The sequence below is a fragment of the Sturnira hondurensis genome, unplaced genomic scaffold (assembly GCF_014824575.4).
Source record: "Sturnira hondurensis isolate 20B ecotype Veracruz unplaced genomic scaffold, ASM1482457v3 Scaffold0015596, whole genome shotgun sequence".
NCBI lineage: Eukaryota > Metazoa > Chordata > Mammalia > Chiroptera > Phyllostomidae > Sturnira > Sturnira hondurensis.
Window position 1 is genome coordinate 10,269,026 of NW_028088227.1, and position 26,124 is coordinate 10,295,149.

The following is a 26,124-nucleotide window of genomic DNA, read 5'->3' on the forward strand; positions in this document are numbered from 1 at the left end:
AACAGCAGTCAGTCCCGCTGCCCGCCGCCACCCTCCAGGCAAAACTCTGGAGGCAGAGGCTTGTCGAGAAAGGAAAGGAGTCTTTATTCAAAAGCAGCACAATGTTGGAATAACAGATTTTCACAAGCATTAGTCGCTTTAGCCTATCAACCAAGGCTAAACCCTTTAACACTGAGTTTGATCATTCCCCGTTAGTTTTTAATGATCTTGCTTCTGTAGGGTTGCTTTACAACCTAAAACAGCATAAAATACAAAAGCTACACAATTTTGAAAGAATGGCAGGTTTCTGCCTCAGAGGTTGTCCCTTCTAGAACATCCACCTGCCACCCGCTGCCAGGCCAGCCTGATCCTAGGCTGTGCCCGGAGTTCCTTCCCATTCAAAATACCATCCGTTGGGAAATGTAGGCAGCTGCAGCAGAGCCCCTTCTATTTCAGATCTCCTTGCCCATAATTCCATGTGCTCTGGAGGCACTCAGCTTCTCAGCCAATCCCATCCTAGACTCGTTACCATCACCTCCTCCCATGACCCTGCCCTACTATTCCCCAGTGATCTGATCAGATCTCTCCGTATCACTTCCACTGGCATAAATCACAGCATCACTCCTCGCTGGTCAGGACACCTGTGTGGAGAGTGCACAGTAACAGTACTCCTGGTCCTGGTCTTTCTTCTACATGTTCAGGCCACTTTAGATCTTTACAAACATTGTATAATTCTCACTTCTGTTTCTTACAAAAGAAATCTGTCTTTAAGATAAACTGTATATGGGGCACCATTATAGGATGTTGATTATGAAACTATCCCAGGCCAGAGCAGTGGTCCTCCTGTGGTGTCCAGAGTGGAGGACCAGAGTGGCCGGTCCAAGGCTATGTCCATGAGGGACAGTAAGCTACAGTTAGGCCAAGTGTACAGATCCAAGGGCCCAAGGCAGGGCAAGTCAAGGGTGAGGGTCCAGAGATGGGAGTGGTATGGAAGGGGGCTCAAGCCAGAACAGGTGGGGAACCAGTTACAAGAGTGCAGGGTGATTACTGAGAGTATGGCGAGGCATCTACAGGCCCGCTTTGCAGGTTGACGGGCACCCAGGGGATGGGGGGAGGGGGTCAGAGGCTTAGCATATGATCCAGCCAGAGAGGATGTAGGCAAACCTGTTGTATCCAGACCGCATGTATGGCACAGTTGCTGGTGGGAGAAATGAAAGTTAGGTTGCGTGGAGTGGTGAACCTTTATTACAGATAACAATTGTGACATTGTGGCCTTTTTTAAAAAAAAGACTTTATTCATTTATCTTTAGAGGGGAAGGGAAGGAGAGAGGGAGAGAAATATCAGTATATGGTTGCCTCTGGTGTGTCCTCCACTGGGAACTGGTCTGCAACCCAGGCATGTGCCCTGACTGGGAATTGAACCTCGATCCCTTAGTTCGCAGGCCTGTGCTCAATCCACTGAGCTACACCAGCAGGGGCACATCATGGCCTTTTAATCTGTGACTCACACCCATCCATGTCCATCACCCCTGGGGCATGCCCTTTGAGATATTTTTTCTGTGAGCAGGGTGACATGTGCAGGGGTTCACCCACATCTTCTCACCTGTTTTTCGGGGACCATCTCCCCTTTGCCAAGACCTGTATGTGTATGATGTGGCAGGTCATGATGAAGAGTGACTGGGACACAGAGCAAGCTAACTTTCCCAGGAGGACCGTGACCCAAGCCTCTTACATCATCTTCCCACCCACTGAGTTAATGGACCATGGACCTGACCAGGGCTGCGTCACTGTTGCCCTGTCTCAGTTATTCCCGGTAGTGGAGGGTGTCGTGGTATTGAGCAGAAGCTGGGGAACTGGCTTTGGGTCCCCACACCCCGACTCTTAAAGAATCACCGCTGCACAGGCCCGATCCTCAGCTAGGCAAGTCCACGGGCTCCGACCGGTTTGCTCGCCAAGGACCTCCACTGCTTTGATTGGCTGCCTCATTAACATGTCTGCATTTATATGCAGGAGTGCCAGAACCAGAAGAGATTAGACACACAAACGTCCTTTATAGCCTGTACAGCATCATCTGTGGGGTCAATAAAAATGATGTGGTGCTATTGATAATACTTTTAGAAATTCACGAGGAAATTGTGATAAAGGATCTGAAGAGGTGAGTGACCTCTGTAAGACAGGTCCTTCTGGAATTGATGAGCTTCGGTATGTATGTAATCAGTGGTCATAGGGTAACTTAATAAGAATCAGGCCAAAGAAGTTGGTTTGCTTTATGAATTAATTTTATGAATTTTGAAGTACCATCTCCCTTAGGCTGTGCCAGAGGCCTGCAGACCCAGGCCTGCTCTGGCCTCTCTTTTCCGAGGCTCTTTGCAGACCGAGCCAACCCCTTAAGTTGTATTCATCACAGATACCCTCTTAACTTCCTTACATCTTAAAATTCTGAAACCAAAGAATATGAAAACCTTCCTTAATTAATAACATGCATTTTTAAATTGATGACATCAGTATTTTCAAGTTAGTCCATATTTATTTTACTTTATTTCACTTATTTTTCTTACCGCTAGCAGAGAGGTAGTGGATCACCCAGGTGTGGAGTGGCGACTCTGGAGGCAGGCTGCCTGGGTTTGGAGCCTGGTTCTGCCGCTCGTTACCTGTGTGACTTTGGGCAAACTCCATAACCTCTCTTCTGTGCTCCGATTTCCTCATATAAAAGTGGAGGCTAGTACCTACCTCATAAGTTTTTGTTTTTGTTTGGTGTATATATGGGCATGTATGTCAAATGGGTTAATACATACAAAGCATTTTGAATGGTGTCTGGTATGTACCTACGAGCTGTAGGAATGTTAGCCGTTACTGCGAATTCCTGATCGTATCCAGAGCAGTATTTTCATCTGGTTCTGCTGTGTTTCCTAGTCCCATTTGAGGCCAGGTTGTTTCGGGGGAGACTTCCTGTGGATAGGAAGTCTCCTCCACAATGTCTGGACCCTTTCCTAGCCTCACCAATGGGGTCCAGGAGTGCCCCTGCATCTTTTGCCTGTTTCATATTATCTCTAATTTCTCAGGTCCATCAGGAGGTCTGTACATAAAGACACGAATCAGTTTCTTCTGCCCTGTGATTTCACAGAACAAGAATAAAAAGACCACCTGAAATGCCTAGATTGGGCCAATTATTTGAACATTTTACAGGCACCAACCAGTAGCAAAGTGGAATCATCTGTGTTTCCCTGCCTTTTGTTTCCCCTCACGGGTCCTTGGGTAATAGATGCAAATGAGTAGTAAAAAAGCCAAAAGGCAAGCGGTGGGCGGAGGCAGGAGGTGGGGGAGGGGAAGCAACCGAGGAGCTTGGATAATCCATCCTGGATCAAGGGTCCTGCAATAATCAGAAGCTGCCCGGCATGTGATGGCTGTGTGTGTGGCTTGAGCAGAGAAGAGCAGAGAAAGAACTGGGCTGCGTGCTCCAGCTGCCAGGCCTTACCTGCGGACCCGCTGAAAAAACAGTTCTTTCCAAACAAAAGACCCTCAGGTTGACCTGACAAAGAGCAGTGCAAGATAAATCTGGAAGGGTCACCAGTCTAATAAAGGAAAAATAGATTAGAAAAAAAGAAAAGCAAAAACGAGGATTTTTCAGAACTACTCAGCAACTGCTCTGATTATTCTAGACACAGCTGGAGTGTGCTGGGACGGGCATGATGTATTTCAGGTTTCGAGGCAGCCGTATTTCAGGCCGATGTGGAATCTGTGGCTGTAACTGTCACACAGTCCATTAGGGGCCCTGAGTAAGGGTGGCCATGAATCAGCCGCCGGATCATCCTGTAGCCTCCCCTGCTCGCAGCGCTCTGTGCCTCTGACCTGACATCCTTTAAGGAGATGCTCATGGAAGCCATAAACATGATTCGATTCCCATTATCTTCATGTTGCGTATTTGTTACTGTTATTCTTTGAAGATTCCAAATTGGATATTAAAAATTGATGATGATGATGATGTGTGTGTGTACATATATATAAAGGTTTTCAGGGGGTGACAAAAACAGCTGCAGCCGCTCAGTCCATCTCACCCATCGGACAGGGGTAAGCTGTCGGAGTAGCCTGAAGAGACATGGAGAGCCCCTCCGCCTGCTAGTTGGGGAGGATGAAAGAAGAATGTCCCTGGGAAGACAGCTTCCCCTTGCCCGCATGCAAAATGGACATTCGGATACACTTTGTTAAGAGAACAGAGTGAAACGGCACCACTGGGGGAGTCCCACAGTCAGTCTTCTGTGAGGAGCTAATGGGAGGGTGAGCAAGGCATCCTGGTGCAAAGATTAGTAGTCATGTGAGCTGAGGGGATTCCTGGGTCCACAGGTTTGTGTTTCTGGGTGCTTGGGGTATCTCCAGAATAGGGAGCCTGATGCCAGGTGGGAGTCCTCTGTCCAGAAAAAAGACTGACCCAGACTGACCTGGGCACTATAACTAGGTGACAGGGAGCAAGGCACCAGGTTTGTTAATCTGGGAATGGACTTTCAGAGACGAGACCATAACCAGAAGTTAGACTAACCTTTGTTAGCCAATGTCAGTTTAAGTGGAAGGCAGAGGAGAGAGATATTTGGGACAAAAGGGCCATTGGCCAGTTATTGAGTTGAGCACAAGATTGGCAGTGAGGCTAAGACCCTTGTGTCTAGCCAAGTGGGAAGGACAGGTGCTGGGCAGAAGCGCAGTGAAGGTCCAGGTGTGAGGCAGGTGTGATCAGACAGCTCTCGCAGAGCCCTGCTAAGGCTCCCATATGGAGACAACTCCTGAGGTTCAGGGGCAGAGCACTTACCTTCGGGACTGGAGTGCAAGCCAGAAGGTCCGGTTGCTAGGGCTAAAGGATAGGAACCCATTCATTCATTCCCTCACCATTTAATGGGGCCTTTACACTTTGAAAGGAACTAGAGGAGGCACAAATCTCTCTGTTAGAGATTTGCAGCTTAGTAGAACACAGTTCTAGCACTCACAAGCCTCACAGACTGGTGGGGAAGGCGGACCTGAAAGGTCATGATACAGTGCAATGGATGGAACGGATATAGACGAGGACAGAGGGCACAGAGCCCAGGGTAGGACCAGGAGGAAGAGGTCTTGAATGGCTTCCTAGAGGAGCTGCAGTCTGACCTAAGGCTTAGAGGGCAAATAAGACTCTGCCAGAGTGGGGAAGAGAGGTGGGATCTGGTTTTACCCCGAGAAACTGAGGTGAAGGACAGGAACTCAGTTGACGTGAACTGGGACCTTAGTCCTGAGGAGCTGGGCTGTGAAGATGAGAGTGACTGGGCAGTAACTCAAGCAGACCCAGGCTCTACTCTGTAGGGTATGTGACTGCAGCCCAGGGAACTTCACTGAGGGGCGGAGAAAGTGGGCTGACCTCACGTCAAGTTCACCATACACCGAAAGGCTGCACGTGACAGCTGCTGCTTAGTCCTCTCTGAGCTTCCTGCAGGGAATGGGCGCAGGCATTTGGCAGAGGAAGGACAGACCAGGAATGGGATGTGGTAAAATGAATGGCTAACCTATGCTAAGAGTTTTTGGAACTGGTATCTTCTGCTTTTATCTTGAAATTTGAAGAAGAAATCCTATTGTGGTTCAAAATTATTTATAAAATATAATTTTTCCCTACAACTAGTCCCCGCTAAACTTATTCCCACGATGTTGAGATGCACTGTTTTGGACGTTCCCGAGTCTGGTAACGACACCGCAAGTGTGAGCTGGCATGGGCTGCATCTGCTGCGGCCTTGGAGAGCTAAGTCCGGGAGCTCTGCAGAGCTCTCGCCCGCTCTGGTTCCAGGCAGAACCTGTTCTTGTTTCCAAAAGAAATCCTGGAATCACAGTGACGCAGAGGGCTCGACTCCCATTCGTCGCAGGGAGGCGTTAACTATGAACGGAACTACCTTTGTACTTAAATGGCGGCAGCGATAACCTCTTTCATTGGGTCAGAAACAACTCTCTTTTCCGGGGTAGGTCAGTGGAGCCATTGTTAGAAGATTCCACATTTTCTAAAAGAGTCTCCCAGAGAAGAATATTGATCTTGCTGTATGTAGGTTTGCTGTAGGTAAGAATGAAATAAGAAAAATGAGTTAGTGATGATTTGCAGGGAAAGACAGATGAATACAAAGTCTGGTTAAGCCAGAGATTTTCGAAGTAGAAAGACAATCAATGTGAGTTTCCCACATAATCTAATGTTTATTCAGATGCCAGGCATGCCACGAGAATGGACGCGTGACTATCAGCAAGACAGGGAAAGCCCCTTGCAGTTTAATTGAAAGCTTTTATTTTTTACTTCTATTTTATAGCAGAAGTAAAGGTGTCTTAGAATAGAAGATCACTAAGGCACCTTTGGTCCAACAATCACATTTGTAGTCAAATGCAAAACGGTAGTTTCCCATTTGCTTTTTCCCATGGTTGGCATAAACGTCTAACGTATTAGTCAGAATAAAGCTGTTGAGAATAAGACACATGGAGAGAGTTAGTTCGTTATGGTGTGTCTTGACATTCCTTCTGTCAGAACTGGTCATTCCAGAACAAAGTCGGACATCAACACAGGTCTCCGGGCCCCAGTGGGTACCAAGAACTGGCAGTGGGGTGGTCAGCCTGAGATGGGCAATTAGAGAAGCAGCGTCTGTTGAGAGTTTAAGAACAATAATAAAACCAGCTGAACGTCGGTCTGCTTTATATTATTACCCCGACCAGTGATCCTGAACATCTTCAGGGTTCAAATCCTCCTCCCTGCAGGGGTCGTCAGCTCCTTCTGTCCTGCCCACACCTTGATATGCTATCGTCTGCCTCCCCAAATGGGGCAGATGTGGAATAAGGCACTGGCTTCAGTGGATCAGGTTATAAAATGTTCTAAAATGAGTTGACATGTAGGGTAAGGGAGTGTGTGGATTTCGTCTAACATGGTGGCCACGTTGCTGTGGGATGATAGTGGAGCCCCTGCCTGCAGAGCACTTACCAAGCACCCGGAGGTGGCCCAGCCCCAGACACCGTACTGCGCTCGGGAAGCTCCCAGTCTGGTGGAGGAGGCAGACGTTACGCCAGCCAGGGGAAGGGGGCAGCTGTGTCTGGTCGGAGAGAGGGCAGCGTGGAGGTATTCGGCTTGGTTAGAGAGGTTTGGGAAGGCCTTTTAAGAAGTGTCTAGTAGCTCTTCTAAGATTATTTAATACATCAGAAACTAAAAAGGAAGAAAAGAGAATTTTTTGCCCACAAGTAGCCAGTCAAGTACTCTCTTGGATCTTTAGGGTGAGACCCACCCAGGGCCAGAGCCTCTGTCCTCCCGTGGCTGCGTCATTCCGGGGCTGTGGTTAGAGCCTGTTCTGCCGGTTCTGCCAGGAGCCCCCTCTTGGTACCAGTAGGCGGGCTTCCTAGATCAGCGGTTCTCAGCACTACCTGACCATTATAACCACCTGAGAGCTTTTTTTAAAAAAAAATAAAACAAAACAAAAAACCCCCACTCATGTCCAGGCCTCACCCTGGACCAATTAAATCAGGATCTTGGGAAGGTGAGGGAGAAGGGAGGTCAGGCACCAATGTGTTAGAAAAAAATTGCCCGAGATGATTCTAAAATTCAGCCAGAGTAAAGAACTACTGCCTTAGATGAATGCATTTCTTTTCATTTAGTCTGGTAAGAAAAATCAAAAAATTTTCCTTTAAAAAACTTCAGAATGCAAAAGGAATCACTTTGGTGACAGGTGTGTGAGTGCGTGTGTGCACACCCACATGGGAGGGGCATCACCTCCCAAGCAGGTGGTGGAAACGCAGCAAATGGTCGGAGGGTGGAGTTTCTTCCACTCTGGAATCAGGGTGGTTGTCAGAGGCAGACGGTGCCCAAGGCCATGGGACTTTGCTCCAGAGGCTAACACATGCCCCAGCAGAGTCAAGTTTCTGACTTTCTCTCTCCACTTCCATTCACCCCAGTTCCCCTCTCCTTTCTCTTACACTGCTGCTTTATTTAGCCACATAAGTTACGAGGCTTTATATGAAATCTGTAGCCTGTTTGAGGAAGCACATTCAAGTCTTAGACTTGTTTTGTCCTTTAAAAACATAAAAAGCACTGTGAGCACCTTACATGTAAATGGAATGAATGTATTTTTCCACTAATGTTGAAAATATCCCCAGGCATCTGGTGTGTATGAATGTGTGTAGATAGTACATGCATAATAAACATATTCCACCTTATGAATATTTATACACAAGATACATATATATTGAATATAGACATACATATGTAAATAGTAGCCCTTGTAAACTATATGCAGAGTGTGTTTTCAAGCATATGTATCATAGTGCATCAGGAATATAATAAACCTCCCACCACGTTTAGCATATTTTGAGGTGGCATTTTCTACAGAGTTGTTTACGGTAGGGTCTAGTTACAATCCTTTTATGGTTTTTTTCCCCATCACTTAAATGTTTGTTAAGTACCAACTAAAAATAAGGCACTGGGAATGGCAGAGGAAGAGAGATAAAATAGATACTGTCCCAGCCTTCAAAAGACCTATACCTCACAGAGTGAGTTAGAATTGTTATGAAGAGTCTACCATCATCTCTCCCCCTTGGCATCTCACTGCTTTCTCACAGCTGCCTTTTAGTTGTACACTCCACTTTAAAACAGGTCCACGTGAGACTAGATTAACTGAGACCCTAATGGAGCTGCAGACTAGGACAGATGCAGTGAGAAGAAACATCACTGGCTTCAATGCCTAGACAGCCACTGGACACGAACAATGCTCACACTCTTTTCTGTCACATATTATCCAATCCTTCAACCTTGTTTTTGTTTTACGTTGACTTGGTGGTGGTAGAGGGTACAGTAAGAAAAGCACTAAATCCCAGAGATACCGATAAATCTCAAAGGCGAAACCAAAACAAAGCAATCTCTTCTCCCCTTCCACCAGCGTCTTGAAACCCAAATATGACTGCCTGTGACATTCCACTTCCAAATTGAATCCAGTTCCCTCCCTGCAGTAAGTAGCAGACGCCTTTAGTAAAAACAAGCTGCACATTCTCGAATATGCTGAACATGGATCCCTCTCCAACATGACAATCCCCAGTCCGGCCGAGGGGCTCTGAGTGATGCTTGTCAGCGGGCAGATCTCACTCCATTAGAGGAGAAACAATACATCAGCGCTGTCATCGCTGTGCCACAGGCGCGCGTGCTCATTGTGTCCTCCGCCCTGATCCATACATCACAACAGGTAGTTCTCAGCTGTTCCCGGGGTGCCAGACATACATTTTATCTAAAGAGACAGCAGACAGAACTACCTGCTGCTTCCTGTGCGGCTCTCCCTAGGTTTCTCTCCTTTTTCCTACTTCTCTCGGGCTTTTTAAAATCAGCTGGCAGGGAGCCAGGAGCTCATCATTTTAATGCAGTGCAAAATGGAATATGCATAATTATATGCAAGCCATATGCGAGGGAGACAGCTCAGCTGTGAATTTCAGGAGGCCAGGAAGGAGAGAGCAGTTAGGGCTGAGATGAGATGAGAGCAGAGCGGAGTGCAAGTGTCGCCCAAATGAATGATTTAATGAGTGTGCTGCAGACACACCTCCTTTCACCCACCTCTCCTTCTCTCCAACTCCACGCCAGACACCCGTGGAGATGAGAAAGAGAAGACTGTATGCAAGCGGTATTGCTGTTGGGTTCTGTTAATGTCTCCATTTAAACTTCAGTTTTCTTAATTAACAGTGTAGATCAAAATAACCAGTAACTTTTAATGCAGCTTCTTAATTAAATCTATTTTTTTCTTACTGCATTTCATTGAAGAATCATTGTTCTTACTAGATCATTGCTCCTTTCACATTTTTATTTAAAAATCAAGGGGAATCAGCTTATCTCTAATAGTATTACAATGCAAAATATAACTATGCAAATTGCTTTTCTTATGGCCTTGCTATTAGAATTTTTAAACAGTGCATTATCTAGAAATTGCTTAAGCATGCCAAAAAGTTTAAACACGTATGTATGTCATAGAATCCTAAATGTGCAACCAAAGTGGCTGGAAGACTAAAGTGGTGGTAATTTCCAACAAAAGTTATTTTATTTTGGTTTGCTGAATATTTAAAACATTAAATATTTCACCACAATGAATTTGCATGTTCAAACTAAACTATGTAAAGAAAAATAAATCCCAAATTTTGATATCTAAAAGGCGTACTGCGTATTTAAACAAACTTCTTAATAATGTTGTTATTTCTGGATTCCCGTTTGTTTAATGATCTGAGCTGTTATGCTTTTAGCTTTTTTTTTCTTCCATTATTTGTAAGTCCCTAAATAGGCCATTATATTTCCCTTCAGGCTAGAGATGAAGATGGACATGCTGAAAATTTTCCCCAGCAGCACTATGCTAAGGAAACTCCAAGGCTTGCCTTCAAGAATAACTGCGAACTACTTGTAAGAATAATATACTTACAACAAGTCTAGAATGTTACTTTAGCCCAGTGAAAAGAGTTTTTGAAAGGGTTTGTTCATTATTACATAATTTATGAAGTATTATAGTTTATCTGTATAGAGTTCTAAATGCTAATTCTGATATCACTGAATATTAATTATAAGATCTCAAGTTGTTTGCAAATCTTTTATATCTGACTATAGAGCTTGGATGGCCTGTCTTGATTAGCTTGTTTTGTGTAGTAGTTTGTAAGCAGCCATTTGGAGAATGGCTAATAAAGTTAAAAATACAGAGAAATACAGTTGATACGTGTAGCTTGGGAAAAAAAACAATCCTGCCCCCACCCCTCCTTCTACTTCCTAGTTGTACACTGTTTTAGGACACAGCATGGTAATATTTTGTTCTGCTAGGAAAGAGAGCAGAGCTGACACGCAGTACTCCCTTTAGAATTCAAGTATTCCTACACTGTCTTGCCAAACTCAATCAGGCACTTGCGTCTCTCCTAAGGAGAAGTCAAAGCAGGGACAAGATTCGGGGATGTTTACAAGTCGTGAGAGGGAGAGTATCAGCTGTGACAGGGACTCTGTTCCAGCGCAGGGTTAATTTGCTGTTCATTTTAGCATTTACAGTGAGACAAGATGAAAAGCAAGCAGGAATGCCTATTATATTTCTATTAAATGAATCTGTTGGGACCTAATGTTCTTGATTAGCTTTCGAAAATGAGTGCTCCGCAATGCATTTTCTGTTTACCTAAAGTAAACAGAGAATGAATTGTCATGTATTTAGAGATTCAAACACTGCTTTGGAAAATGAAGCTTTATGAGGGATCTAGCTATGTTGTCCCTAAATGTTCTTTTCTTTTCAGTTGCATTAAAGCAAAAAACATTTGCTCCAACTAAATGCGAACACTGAAAAAGAATGAGGATGCTCAGTTGTTACGTTTTGAGGTAGTCTCATTTCTGGTTTTGGCAGAACACCGAGCAGCCATGCCAGGTCTCAGCATTAGGAAATCCCACATGCACCGGTGTTTGGACTTAGCTCTGATATGAAGTATTCATTAAAAACAAAATGTCCAAAGAAGGGAGAAAAATACAGTTTTTACTCGTTCTAGCTGCGTAGTTAGACACCAGTGGACAGCAGGAGCCTGCTATCGTAGCCTCACTGCCTGTGTGGTTGCAACAGCCCCACTCATTCTGGGTGTGGAGTCCGTGACCAACCAGTCCGCAGGCCATTCCCAGCTTGGAAGTGCAGTTTTTTCCCCTGAAAATTTAACTCACCTTATGTTTTATCTTAGGGCTCCTAAGCTTCCAGGTCTGCTGGCATTGCCTATTGGGGAGAAACCCTTTTCATTTGATTCTATTCTGACGTTTCACCCTATAACTGTGGTTATCCGGCAGAAGACCGTAGGGGCCATTTAGGCTTTGTTTTTGTATCAAAATGCTTTGGGGAGTCGCTTACTACTTTTGGAGAAATTGTTAAACATAATATGCCATATTTGATTTTTTTCCTATTTACTAGAAAAATGAATGTGCTTGAGTCTTGGCTGTGGTCAGTTTCTACTGGAGGAAGTAAACCGTAGATATGAACGCCTTCTCCAGCTATCTTTAGAGAAAATATATATTTAGTCCTTGCTGTGTTCAAACACCAAATTGTGTTGGCAGTAGTTTTGAAAGATTGGTACAAATTTAGTTCTTCTAAGCCACTGTTAGAAATGTTTTATTTTTGGTCAGCAGATGATAAAAGAAAAAGGAGAATAAAGAGAGAAAAGCATGTGAGCTTATTTCTTCAAGGAGAAACTAAATTTTTTTCAACTGCAAGAACAGCAGTGGTGTTTGGCTGGTTACGAGGCCCTGAGAAGTTCTGCTTGTCTGTGAAAGAGACCTGTTCATTGTTGGGAGAGAAATGGGGAGTCCTTGGAGTTTTCTTAGTGCAGCTTGGAGCAAATTTTTAAGGGATCCATGAGAAAAGATGGCATGCTCTCTCCAGACTGCTTTCTTAGGTTAGGAGTGGTTCTGCTGTCTTACGTGGTTCACTGCAGCAGGAGCAGTGAGGGAGCCCTGGGCGTGGGGGGAGGGGACCAGTGGCTCTCGGAAGAAAGCATGCAGGGCACAGGTCACTTTCCAGGCTCCTAGGCAACAAGGAGCTCATGGCTGGAAGGCTAACCCCCTGGGTCACAGATGCTGACAGAAGGTGCCCTGGCCAGGTAGCCTCCAACTCTGTTATTGACTGTCAGTTGTCTCTGTCCTCCCCCCACGCCCCCAGCCTCTGCTTCTCGGAAGAGGTAGGAATATTAAGGAACTTAAACAAAAGCAAAGTAAAATCGATGCCTGGAATACACAAGTATTTGTCATCAGAAGGCACTGAACAAAGAAAGCATTGGCTGATAGAAAAACCTGCTATGCAACTGTAGATTTCCTGTAGAGTATTGATTTTTCCATTTAAATCCCAAACTGTGATGTGTGCCTTCACACTTAATGCACAACACAGATGACTCTGTAGTTCGGTGGCCAAGATTCCACGGTCGGCGATTGTGCAGCAGCTCCCTTATGCTCTTTATTAATTTTGAAAATGCAAGGCTGTCAAGATGAATGACATTAGATAAAGCTTGATTACTATGTATGTTGTATGATATGTCACAATTCAGTGTGACCCCATCTACCTCTTCATAGATAGGTGTTTATACACACATGTGCACACACACACACACCAGGGTATTTTGCTGACATATCTAAATTTATGACCAAGGCAAATAACTCACAATACAAGAAACTGTAGGAAATTCACGTCACATTAAAACCACAACAACATGACATGTGGGAGCCCAGATGGAGAAGATTTAGAGCCAGCCTTGGTGACTGCCCTTTGCTCCAAGTTTCAACTCCATTGCTGGTCCCTTTACCATTATTGCCTCATTAATTTGGGCCTACTGGGCTGCCTCATTTCCTCTATTAAAATGCTCATATCGATAGTGGAAGTTGGACTAAGAGCTAGACAGGATAACTTTAATCATATTATGAGCTCACACCTTCTCATCAGCCAGTACCTTCTCAGTTCTTGAAAGCCAGCTGGGAGTAAGACATTGCAGGAGCAGAGCGTAAGCGGGGTCCTTGGAGGGAGAAGACCTGCAGCTAGAAGAGGAATGGTGAGAGGATTTGGAGGAAGGAACTAAAGGCAACTGAGCCTATTCCCCATATGTTCTCAGGGCCAGTCCAGAGAACATCACTGCATTCAGGAAGAAGGTCAAAATATAGCTAAAGAAGAGCAGCAACGATGTAGTGTAACTTGGTTGGAAAGAAAGCAGGGTTAGGAAATCTGAAAGGGGAAATAAGGGAAAGGAAACTTGGGGGTGGGAGAGGAAATCAGCCTGTCTCCCTCAGCTCCAGATTCCCAAGTCATTGTCTACATAGAGTCCCACTCCCTTTGGCTTTTCCTGAGGCTGTTAGGGATTGGGGTCTTGCAGAGGGAGGGGGAGGGAGCCCACAGCTGGGAGACAAAATAAAAATAGCATCGGAGAAGAATTCTTTCTGGCCATTTACAGTGCCGGTGTAGGGAGAAGATGAAAACTATTTTGGTTTTGTGGCCTTCCGAACAGAGATGGTGGGGAGGAGACATGCTTCAGCAGCTCTGTGGGCGGATTTGCCCATTTCGTTTCCTTGGGTAGTCAGATAGGTAGATTAAAAGAGCCGAGCATAGTCCTTCATCAGAACTGCTCTGTAGTAAGACTGTGTTCAGTTAGCAAGGTGTTACTGAGCATCTTTTATGTATAAGGCACTATACCAGACAGTGCTGGTGGGGGACACAAAATACAAAAAGACAGAGCCCCTTCCCTGAAGGAATTTACAGTTCAGTAGAAAGACCGTATTAGAGTATCAGGAATTCAGACTTTCAGGTCTTTCTGAAAGTTAGAATTTTTCCCCAGCTAGACTTCAGTTTACATCTCCTCACTCTGGTCGTATGACTTATGGATCATGGGCACAGAGGCTTAAAATGTAGGGTGACACAACTGCCATCACATCACATGGGATCTCGGTTTCACCCCGTGGACCTCTCTGAGCTTCAGATCTTCGTCTGTTAAATGTGCTAATAAATGGTAATAACCTCAGAGGATATTGTAAGGATTGAATGTGATGACATATTTAAAGTGCCTGATACATAGTAACATTCAGTACCCATTAGCTGCTATTATTATGATTCTTCTTGTTCTCATGATTGTTATCATCACTCAGCGAGCTGTGCCCCAAGAGAGCACCAGCAAAGTTCTGGAGTACAAAGGAGGAAAAGATTACTTCCATATGCGGTAATTAGAGACTTAACAAAGGGGGATACCGTTGATCTAGGCCTTACATGGGTTGGATTTTGATAGTCGGCGTGGGGGTGGAAGGGAAGGGGGCATCCGGGCAGAGGGAAATAGCACGGGCAGAGGCAAGGAGGCAGGAAAGTCCAGGTCGGGTGACCCACACACCTCGGTTGGCACTGAGTTGGTGGAGGGTAGAGTACCTGAAGGATGAGGGGTGAGCTGGCAGGTGGGCCCCTTTGTGGAGGTGTCAGTAACTGACACCATCCATTTAAGCCTGGGTTTAAGTACTTGTACTTCATGGAAATTCCTAGTACTTTTGTGGGTTAAAAAAATCACTACAGAAAATGTTTAACCTACACAAAAGCAGAAAGAGTCATATAGTGAACCCCACGTACTGTCAATCAGCTTAAACACTGATCCGTTCTTTACCTTGCTTCATCTCTCCCTTTACTCTCCACCCACCCACACCACCCCCTGTAATTCTGCTGGAATATTGCGAAGCAAATATATTAGTTTGTTCTTTTGTAAGAACTTTAGCACCCAACTTCTCTGGCTGGAAAGAATCCATGGATGCTGGTTACATTGGATTGGAGCTTTGGGACGATGTACACGTAAAACAAATGTCTCTTGGTTGGGCATAGTGTTCTTCCCTCCCTGCTCAGCACGGCCCTGTATGGCTCAGGCAGCCAGACCCAGTCAAAAAAGCCTACCACAGTGCCAGCGATGACTTGAGTGTTCTTCACTCTCAGTCCCTGGTTCTGTGTATACGTATTTAAAAATAAGATCAGGTCTCTTCGCACGCCAGCCCAGCTCATCAGCGCATGGTGGCTTATCACAACGATGAGGCGAAATCTGGGATCGCTGTCACATGGTAGCTATTTCTAGGACTTTCTTGCTAGATCATGGAGACATAATGAGAACCCCCGAAAGGTGATAGAAACTGCCACGTTTCGCTTGAAACTTGATAAGCTCTTCAAAGTAGGTATAATTAACCAGCAATCCTCCCCTTACAGAAAGCCAGATTCATGTCCCAGCTCAATTCAAAATTATACAGTTTCTTTGATGTTACTGCTGAGCAGTGCGGGCTCCAGAGAATTCAAATTCTTGGTGACACACTCAGGTTCCCGTCACATCAAGTAAAATATCATATGACATATGCGTGTATAGTGCTCTGTGTACCAGTTTCCTGGCAGAATAATTGTAAAAGCTCCCCAAGAAAACCCCAGGGACTGGTTGCCATCTAAAGAGAGTTGGCCTAACCCACCATTTTTTCCACCTACCTTCCAGACCCCTTTTGTCTGCGGCTTTTCCTGAGCACCTGCAGTTTTTTGAACTATATTTTAGTAAAATAAAACTTTTTAGAAAAACATGGACCAATAGGAGACTGAGCAAGGCAGGCCCACTAGAGGTGGCTCAGCTGTGCTCCCCAGCAAGACCATCTGGGCTTTGACACAGGCAGAAGGAGTGGGTTCTGCTTAGCCATCCCACGTCACCTGCTCATTCCTCTGCTTCCATCTCTGCCCTGGTTCACCTGTCTCCCCAGCTGGGGCTGCTGCTTCTCTCTCTTTTCAGCCTCTTGGCTCCCACCATGGCTGTGGTCTTGTGGTTCAGAGCCTTTTTGTCCCATGGAAAGGCCCTCTGTACCACTGTAGACCATCTCCCTTCACTTCCCACCCATGCAAACCCTATTTTAATTCATTATTTTTGGTGTATTTGGTGGAGAAGCCATCTGGGGGAAGGCTAGAGTTCCCCAGCCTCTGTCCTGAAAAAAAAAAAGACTTAATTGGATATCCTTGGTCCCTGGTGAGCTCCCCTTACCAAGGCATGGAGATCTTTGCCTTTTTAGCTTCAGGGCCATTGCACAGAAAGGTCAGAGGAATGATGCTTTGGTTTTCGTGCTGGCTTTTCCCACAGTACACTAGAGTGGTTCATGGAAGTAGAGAGAGGTACGGAGGACCATGAGTTTTCCAAGGGAGACTTTGTGGTGTGGTGGATAAGAGTGGGTGCCTGATCCCAGCTCTGCAGACATGCCAGCTTTGCAACCTGGGAAAGTGTCTTAACTGCCCTGAGCTCAGCACCTTCAGCAATAAAATGAGGATAAATACAGTACCTACCTCCTAGGATCATTCAGAGGAGTAAGCAAGATCATGTATGTGAAGCACTTAGAATGCCTGCCATGCGGTGAACTTTTAAATATGCAGCAGTCTTATTACCAATAAAAAAGAGCTGGAGGTGGCATTAGTGTACACAAAATTTTAAGGCAGGTGTTGAGAGTACTTGCCTTTACTTTGTAGCTAGAGTCTCTTCCTAAGTGGTTTGGATAGAAGCCCGTATGTGATATTTTAATTTAGAACAAAGAACTTCAGAGAAACCCTTGAACACCCACCCAGTTGCCTATTTATGCTGAGGGCACTAGAGATGCTGTTGGCAGCGTAGCAGATGTTGCCGATTTGTGAAGTACTGCAATGTTGGAACAGTTTTCCAAGAAGAATACAAAAATTTCCAAAAAAAAAATCAGTATGGTATTGTAGTGAAGAGCTTGGACAGGAATCTCCACCACTCCACCCACTGGCTGTGGGACCTTGGGCAAGTCACCGAATCTCTCTGTGCCTATGTCCTTATCTATAAAATGAAGACAGTTTTCCCTATCTGGTAGGATTGGTGTGAGGTCTAAATGAATGACTACCCATAGGTGCTTAGAATGGTATTTGGCAAACAGTTGGCACTCAATTGATGTTGCTGTGATTATGATTATAATGATTTCTTCTAACTAAGGTTGCTTACTTTCAAGCACATCATAGAATACCGCCTGGCCAAATTTTCTAGCAACAGATTATTTGAAAGTCTTTTTCTCTTTAAATTTTATTTTTTAATTTCTTTTTATTGTGTTTTTTCCATTGCCATTTAGTTCCCCGTCACCCTCCTCCCCCAGCAATCGCCACACTGTTGTCCGTGTCCATGAGTCCTTTTTTCTTTTCAGTGGATCCCTCCATCCCCTAACTTTCACCCACCCACCCCAGCTGTCATCCTGCTCTCCATCTATATAACTCTTCAGGAAGACTCTCTACGCGATCTAAGATCTCTTCATCTTGCCCTACCATTTAATAGTAAAACTGTTCATCTTAGGAATACGTAACTAAGAAAAACAAATATAAAGCAAAGGATAAAATGTAATTTACACATGGAAATATCGACAATAGCAAAGGGATGCCTCTCATAAGCCTGTGAAGGCGAGGAGACAGGAGACCACCCTATGGGGTGCTCCCAGTGTGCACATCATTGTCTTCACAGACCCTTTTTAGATTCTCTATTCTCCATCACTTGCTAAGTAGATAGATAGTGTTATTTCCATTTTACAGATGGGGAAACTAAAATGCAGAGATGTTACATTCTTTGCCCCAGGGAAGAGGAAGAGACCTAGTGAGCAGCAGAGAGTTAAGTTTTGACATCCATCTCTGACCTGTGCTCACGCCAAGACACACTGCCATCCTCTCGGGGTGGGCACCAGGGCCAATACAGCCTCCCATCTCAGGGCCAGGGGGATTCAGTCTATGTGTCAGGGATGAGGGAAGTAAGAGGTAATTCAGAATCACTCTTTTAGCTTCTTCATAGTAACACTTCACTGGTAGAATTCTGAAGCTACCAAGAACATCTGTGAATATTAGAAAGGGGAATTTATTCAGAAAGCCATGTCAGTGTTTGAGAACTCTCCATGCATAATAAATTGTAGGGAAAGGAACCAAAATATATATTTTTTAATTTGGTAAACAATAGAAAATATACTTTTCAATGTGATATGAGCTTTTGAGTATATTATTTTTTTGTCTGACAACAATAGATTATGTATGATAGATCCTAATTCTTCTTTGGGTTTGATTCTTTTTTATGATCAGAAAGGCCATTTGAAAAAGGCCTGGACTCTTTTGACTTGGTACAGTGGTGTTCATCAGAGTGAACTGATTTATGATCGTTGAGAATTCTGGCCGTCAGCACACTGGGGCCAGGTGTCAGTCACGTTTTCTCTCACTGTTGTAATTGCTAGAACTGAACAATTGCCTAAAATACCAAAGAGAATTCGCCTCTGATGGCTTCATGGAAATGCTAGGTCGTATATCAAACAAAAACCAGAAAATCAGATAGGATATCAATTATCAATATAAAATTGTGCAAGTAACCAGCCAGAACTAATATTAATCACATTCAGTCATGTGCTTGGTTTATGGCTAGAAGAACAAGCTAACGGAAGTCTCTTGGGAGAAAAAAGGAAAGGGTATAAAAAATATTTGGAGTTAGATGAATGACATATGTGAGTAATAAAGGAGGCAAGAAATTGGAGATGGGGAAGTGGGGGCGATGGAGGACTAGTGAGAAGGAATTTTAACAAGGAAGAAGGAAGATAGAAGCCTATGATTAAGCTGCAAATGAGAGGATTCAGGCAAACAGGAGTCTTTAAAATAATGTATTTTTTCATTGCATTCGGCTTGAAGTGTCTTTAATAATCATATTTTTTGTGTACTTCCTGTTCCTCTGGTCTGAGGTGTCAGGCTTTCCTGCAGGGCCTTTTTCCTAGCTGTTCTCCCTGCTGTGTGGCCACATACAGCCAGGAGCTGGGACATCTCTTCATCCTGGATGAGGCCCCTTTGGCCGAGAGCTCTGCCCGGCCGGAGCTCTGCCTTGTTCCTCACTCCGCCCCTGATACCCGTGCTTGCCCACACAGTATTTCAGGGATTCTAAGACACACTCTTCCCCTCGAACTTTTAACATCTGAAGAATGGGATTGTGTATTACCATTGATTGCATATTACAGATGTTAAAAACATTTTTAATTGCCTGTGTTGTTCCCTAGAGGTATAAAATAATGGCATCTTAGCAACCAATAATTGCTAAGATTTAGATAGGCCATACAGATTTGATGAACTATGGATGTGGGTGTTCAATTACAATTTGTTGAAGGAATGCATGCGATCACATATCCCCCTCTTCTAATTCGGGTGAAAATGAAATGCTTAAAGTTAGTTTGGATTGTGCATTGGCCACTGACAGGGTGGACTGGAAGGCTGGCGTCTGGGTGTCTTGGCTGAGCAACTTACTGCCGTGTGTACAGTCACCCTCCAGTGGCACTGAGAGGTGGCTTTGCTCATTCTTTCAAAGTAAAATGTTGAACCAGTTAAGACATACCCCCAGTAAGCCATTTAAAAGTAATAAGCAGTATTTTTGTCTTTATTTTTGTCAGGAAAATTGCTTAATTTTCTACTTTGGATTGCCTATCTATGGATATTTCTCTTGAAAATTCATGGATACATGGGTAGAGAAATGATTCCTTTCTCTCAGTAGGACAAGCTGTAGATTTAATTAGGATGGAGTATGTGCTTTAATAAGTTAGGATGCATTACCATCAGCTCAGGTTCCCACCCTGTGGAAGACACAGGTACACATGGGTACACTTGTCTGGGTGCACTTCCTGCCCTTAACTTTGATGACCTCTGTTCAGAATGCCAACTTGTGTGGGGACAGTCACGCCCTAAGCTTAATCCTGTGAAACGCTTTGCTGTTGTTTAGCATTCAGATCTCAATATGGCTGGGCTTCCTTTGAGTGGAAAACTTGAATCCGATTCTGATTTTGCTGCAGGATCTGTTACGCACTTCTTTGTGTGAACAGGAAGGGGAAACCACGTGGTATATTGAAGTGTCAAAGCCTGAGATGGGAAGGGAGGCAGTGTTTAAATACCAAGCATGTGCTAGGATGAGGCCTTTGCATAAAAGTGTCCAGATATTAAGTTGTAGGAAATACTTCGGGGGCCTCCATTGTGTGGCATTTTAATGAATGGTGCTCTCACTTCTAAATTGTCTCCTAAGTGGGTAAGGACACTCCCAGGGAACTAAACACCATTGTGGGCTTAGATAAATATTTATATGTTTGGCAGGTGGCTTGAATTTTGAAAATATGCACTAGCATTGCATATATATATACACACATAAAATTTATATGTCTTATTTAGAAATGTGGCTAGCTATGGAAAGGAAAATGAAAATAAACTAGAACATTACAAAAATGTTTATTAGCCTATGGCAGCCACATCTCTGTCATTGGTGCAGTATTTTTTAAATAATAATTTGATGTTTACATATGAATACATAAAAATAAATAACATGGAAGAATACAGTTGTGATGAAATTTTTATTTTCATTTTTCCTTAGCATGGTGACTTGTAAGCAATGTTCTGACTTTCATCAGATCAGCCAAGCTGAGAAGTGAGTTGCATGAATGGAGACAGCCGGTTTCATTCATTTAAATCAAGCAAGGCCTTTTCTTGAGGGATGTTTTCTCCCTGGTTTATTTAGTTTGAACATTTCTTTACATCTCTAATCTATTCTTTTATATATACTGCATAAAGACCATGTCTCTATAGATTTAAAACCTTTTTTAAAAATCTGGGTATTTAGTGTCATGGACACATCTCCGGAAGTGGAATTAGTAGGAGACTGGGTGCCTGCCTGGTGCTGTGCAGCGAAGTCATGTGTCGCAGTGCAAACAACGTACAAAATGCGGATCTTCCTCATAAGGAGTTTACAAACAAGCGGTGCTTATATGAGCTTGCCGTGTCTAGCAAACTGCCAGGTGGGTGGGGTGGTGCTCAGAGAATAGAAATATGTGTTAAAGCAGCATATGTGCAATAAGGAAATAGAGGGTCATCTAGTGGGGAGGAGCCATCAGGAATAGATCCCCAGAGGAGGTGGGGCCTGGGCTGGTCCTTGGAGGATGGGTGGGGAGTGGGAGGGCATCCAGAGAAAGAGAAGACTCAGGGTGGAGTGATGGTGCAGGAGGTGAGCAGCCAGTACATGGGGTGGGGTGGGGTGGGGTGGGGGCCAGGGGCATTGAGAGATTGCCTGGACTGGCATTGCTTTAAAAGGGGTGAGAATAGCATAAACTTGGTAGTCTGTGGTCAGTGGATAAAAACAGTGAGAGCTAAGCAGTTAATTTTACATTTGGTGTTTGGGCCAAGGGGATCTGTGTTAGGTACCTGAGCCAGGAAACCCTATTATGAAAACAGTGCTTTCACAGGTTGGGAGCAGGGAGCCTTCCAGAGAGTAGTTAAAACAGTCCAGGCACACTGTCATGAGGACAAAGGCTTCTCACAGCTGGAAAGGGGAGGAGGAGATGCAGATGATTATCCAAAAATATTGGTCATCAAGTTCTCATGGCCATGTTAATATAAATAACTGGCAAAGATTTCATCTCAAGCCAATTTGTTTGTAAATTTAGATTTTGGACAACAGTCTTAATTGAGTAGCTAGCTGTGTACAAAGGGAAAGACAATATCAGGGTAAAAGCACACCACTGAAGTTTAAAATTTTTGTGATCCAAAATGACTCAGGAATCTGTGTGATTTAAACGTAAAAATATAAACTGGGGAGGGAGGAGGGTTCTTAAATGTGGATAATTTAACAAGGAATAGACTCTCCCTTAATAAGAATGCAATAGCCCCTTCCCTCTGAAAACTGCGTGGAAGAGGCAGTGTAGCATGGTGCCGTGGGATCACACTTTCTGAGTGTGTGGTCACTTAGCTCTGTGGTCTTGGGAAGGTCAGTTTCTGCGTCTGTAAGACAGAAATAATAGCTGTATACTCCATGTAAGCTTCCTGTAAAAGCTAAAGGAGATAATACTTATACAGTGCATGGCATATAATAAGCAGTCAATCAAAGGTAATAAAGGGAGTAAAATCCCTTTTTGCACTCCACTTTTAAGCGAAAGGAAGGAATGTCAATAAATAAAACTCATATGAGTATTCAAAACACTTGTCTTTTAAAAATAAAGAGAAAAAGCTTAAGAAATATAGCTTTTGATTGTGTGGACTTAGCTTATTCTTTACAACTTGCACATGTACTGGATTCTAAAAGGACTGGGATTTCTCCAGTAATAACCTTAAAAATTTCCAAGATCTTCATCAAAGAAAAAACATCTTATTGAATTTATTGTGTTTATGAAGATAGAACACTAGATTATTAGAAAATGATTTTTTTGAGGGGAAAAAGTCTCACAAAAATTATTGGCTAGTTAACATAACCTCCCTAATTACATTTCTTGTAACTTCACATTCCCTGACTATTCTCAGTACCTGACCGATTAAAATTCCACTTTTCTTTTGGAAGCACACACCACCAGGCACTTCTTGGGCCATCTTCTTTTGTTCTTATGGTGGTAAGTGTTAGGATATATCAATTGGTCACTTTGTCAATTTGATAAATCCATTTCCTTTTAGTATGATTTAGCTGTCTGGAATATGTTTGGTATTTGTTACAATTGTAAAAATGAAAAATAAAGAAACAAAAACCCCAAACAACGTGGCAAAATGTCAGTCGGTGAACAGGATAAAGCTGGAGAGCACCTCTTTGGACAGAAGTCTGAATGAATTGGTCTGCACCTACATAGATGATCAAGGCCACGTTAAAGATGAAATTGAACTGTGGGACAATAAATGATCCATTACAGCTGGGAAAAAATACAGACATAAAATGAGACCTAATGTCTTTCTGCACACTCGGATTTATCTTTCTCCCTGAGCCTAATATGCTTATTTAGTCTAATTTAGTTTTAGCTTTAGTTATGCTTTCTAAAATTACAATGTATGTGAAGACGGGAATTTTTTTTTCTCTAATAGGAATTTTTCTCTCCTCCTATGGGGAATGGTAAAGGTCACGTATCTCTCTTGATCTCTGTGAGTCTGGTCAGTCTGCAGTGGGGACACATCTCATGGGGCCCAGAGGGCAGTGGCCCCTCCGGGAACCAGCAGCCCCACAGTCTGGCATCTAGTAGACTGGCTCTTGTGTTATCGAAGTGTTAGCCCCAGTGAACAATGGAAATCCAGTCATTTCTCTTTAGTTTGTGAAAGTAATCATGCAAGGTTATTTTAAAATTTGGTACAAGTTTAAAAAACAAATGTGACTGAATCTAGTGTTTAAAAAAATGACAACCATACATGGGTGTCCAGTTTAAGTTTTCAATTGCCAGGAGAAATGACAGGGCTATTAAGGATGCTGATGGTTGGAGCAGAAACCTGGGAGTAGGTAAAGGTTCTGGAATCAGTGTTTTGCTCCCAGCTGCCATCATCACCATCTCTTTGGCTTATCCAGGCCAAGTGTTAACATTTCTTAACTGTTTTCATAAATCAAATAGAGAACTTTGCACAAGTGCCAAGCACCATCATGCTTTCTTCTGAGCCCATGTCATCGAGTCCTTCCATCATTCAGTCAGCATGCTTTTACTGAGGGCCTACTGTGTGCAGGCTACAAGGTCATCTTGGATAGGTACAATGAACTGCATCTTTACAGAATGCCACCCCTAGTTTTTATCAGATCTTTGTACATTTACTTTATGTTATGTGCATGTGTGATATAGACGTAGTTAGATATAAAATCACCTTAATGAAGGCTTTGAATAGGAGCTCAAAAAATAATTACCCAGGTAGAAATAAATGAACAAACCACACTGGTGTGGCTCCCACTGGCACTTTTCCACAGCCTGCTCAGACTCCAGGGTTTCTTCGGTGTCTGGGGAGTGTCAGAAATGTCTGGAATGCGGCGGCGGCGGCGAGTGCAGTTCCTCTCTGACACATTTCTGAGTTGGCCAGTTTCTTGGGCAGAATGAATAGTGGCAGAAGATGGGAAGGCCACCTATGGACTCAGAACTATATGTGACTCCCTCCCTGAACTATGGCATAGCCCACCCTCTCCCCATCCCAAAGCCCAGTTTCCCAGTGAGAGAGTAGGGCCTGGAAAGAATATTCTGCAAATTGCATTCAACTCTCTATATTCCTGTTTGTGTTTGAATTTAGCTAGCAGAGAAGGTATCAAATGTAGTAGTCAAGGAATTAGATTTAAATTTGTTTTTACATCATTTTTGAACTATTTAGATTCAGCTTTATTTTCTCCACACTGTTGTCCATGTCCATGAGTCCTTTTTACTTTTTGCCCAATCCCTCCACCCTCTAACCTCCTCTCTCCCATTGCTGTCGTCCTGCTCTCCATCTATGAATCTCTCTCCACTTTCCTTGTTAGCTCAGTTTGTTCATTAGATTCCACATATGAGTGAAATCATAAGGTATTTGTCTTTCTCTGACTGGCTTATTTCACTTAGCATAATGTTCTCTAGGCCCATCTATACAGTTGCAAAGGGCAAAGTTTTCCTTTTTATGGCCAAGTAGTATTCCGTCATATAAGTGTCCCATAGTTGTTTTATCCACTCATCCATTGGCGGGCACTTGGACTGCTTCCATATCTTGGCAATTGTAAATAATGCTGCAATGAACACAGGGGTGCTTATGCTTTTTTGAATTAGTGTTTTGGGTTCCTTCGGATATATTCCCAGAAGTGGGATAGCTGGGTCAAAAGGCAGATCCATTTTTAATTTTTTGCGGTATCTCTATAGTGCTTTCCACAGTGGCTGCATCACAAACTAAAGAGAAATGACTGGATTTCCATTGTTCACTGGGGCTAACACTTCGATAACACAAGAGCCAGTCTACTAGATGCCAAACTGTGGGGCTGCTGGTTCCCGGAGGGGCCACTGCCCTCTGGGCCCCATGAGATGTGTCCCCACTGCAGACTGACCAGACTCACAGAGATCAAGAGAGATACGTGACCTTTACCATTCCCCATAGGAGGAGAGAAAAATTCCTATTAGAGAAAAAAAATTCCCGTCTTCACATACATTGTGAAGCATTCCCATCAACAGTGCAGAAGGGCTCCCCTCCTCCACACCCTCACCAGCACTTGTTTGTTGTTGATGCTTTTGATGATGGCCATTCTGACCGGGGTGAGATGGTATCTCATTGTGATTTTAATTTGCACCTCTCTGATGATCAGTGACATTGAGTATCTTTTCATATGTCTATTGGCCATCTGTGTGTCCTCTTTGGAGAAATGTCTATTCAGGTCCTCTGCCCATTTTTAAATTGGATTGTATAAAAAAAAGATTTAGATTTTAAATGAAATAATTACTTTGGAAACGTTACTACATTCCTAGGTTTAAGCAAGACAGTCACTCTGGTTAGTCTAGTAAGGCCAGCAGAGCTTCTAGAACACCCTCCACCCCTTTCCAGTGTCTTCTCTCAGGTGATTTTCGCATAAATGTTAGTGGGCCCAAGCTCTAGTTTTCTCTTGCACCCTCATTCTGCTGAATTTGCCCCATAGAATTAGTGTCGTACTTCTTTTTTAAATAGAATTATGCAAAGTCTTGCATTTTATTACAGAATTTAATATCAATAATTACTTAAAATTTAATGAACTTTACTATTGATTTAATTGCTTTTGAGTAGTTCCACTTAACTTATTAAAGAGAAGTAAGGACATATTCATTTAATGAGCAACAGAAGTCTTGCCCTCACATCTGCCTACATTCTCTTTTCAATTAATCAATTATAGTCTGACGGTGTGTAATTACACATTAAGAAAGTTATT

The 26,124-nt window shown here is 43.6% G+C and overlaps 1 protein-coding gene across 3 annotated transcripts in view; it reads left to right on the forward strand.

The window, feature by feature from the left end:
* SOBP (sine oculis binding protein homolog) overlaps positions 1-26,124 on the forward strand; it is a 157,188-nt gene that overhangs the window by 81,006 nt on the left and 50,058 nt on the right. For 2 of the 3 annotated variants that reach the window (XM_037064979.1, XM_037064981.1), the window contains exon 5: positions 10,277-10,372. The exons of the other annotated variant lie outside the window; for it this stretch is intronic. In XM_037064979.1, coding sequence (XP_036920874.1) covers positions 10,277-10,372 — 96 coding nt within the window. The remainder of the gene's footprint in view (positions 1-10,276; positions 10,373-26,124) is intronic. 3 annotated transcript variants of the gene reach the window in all.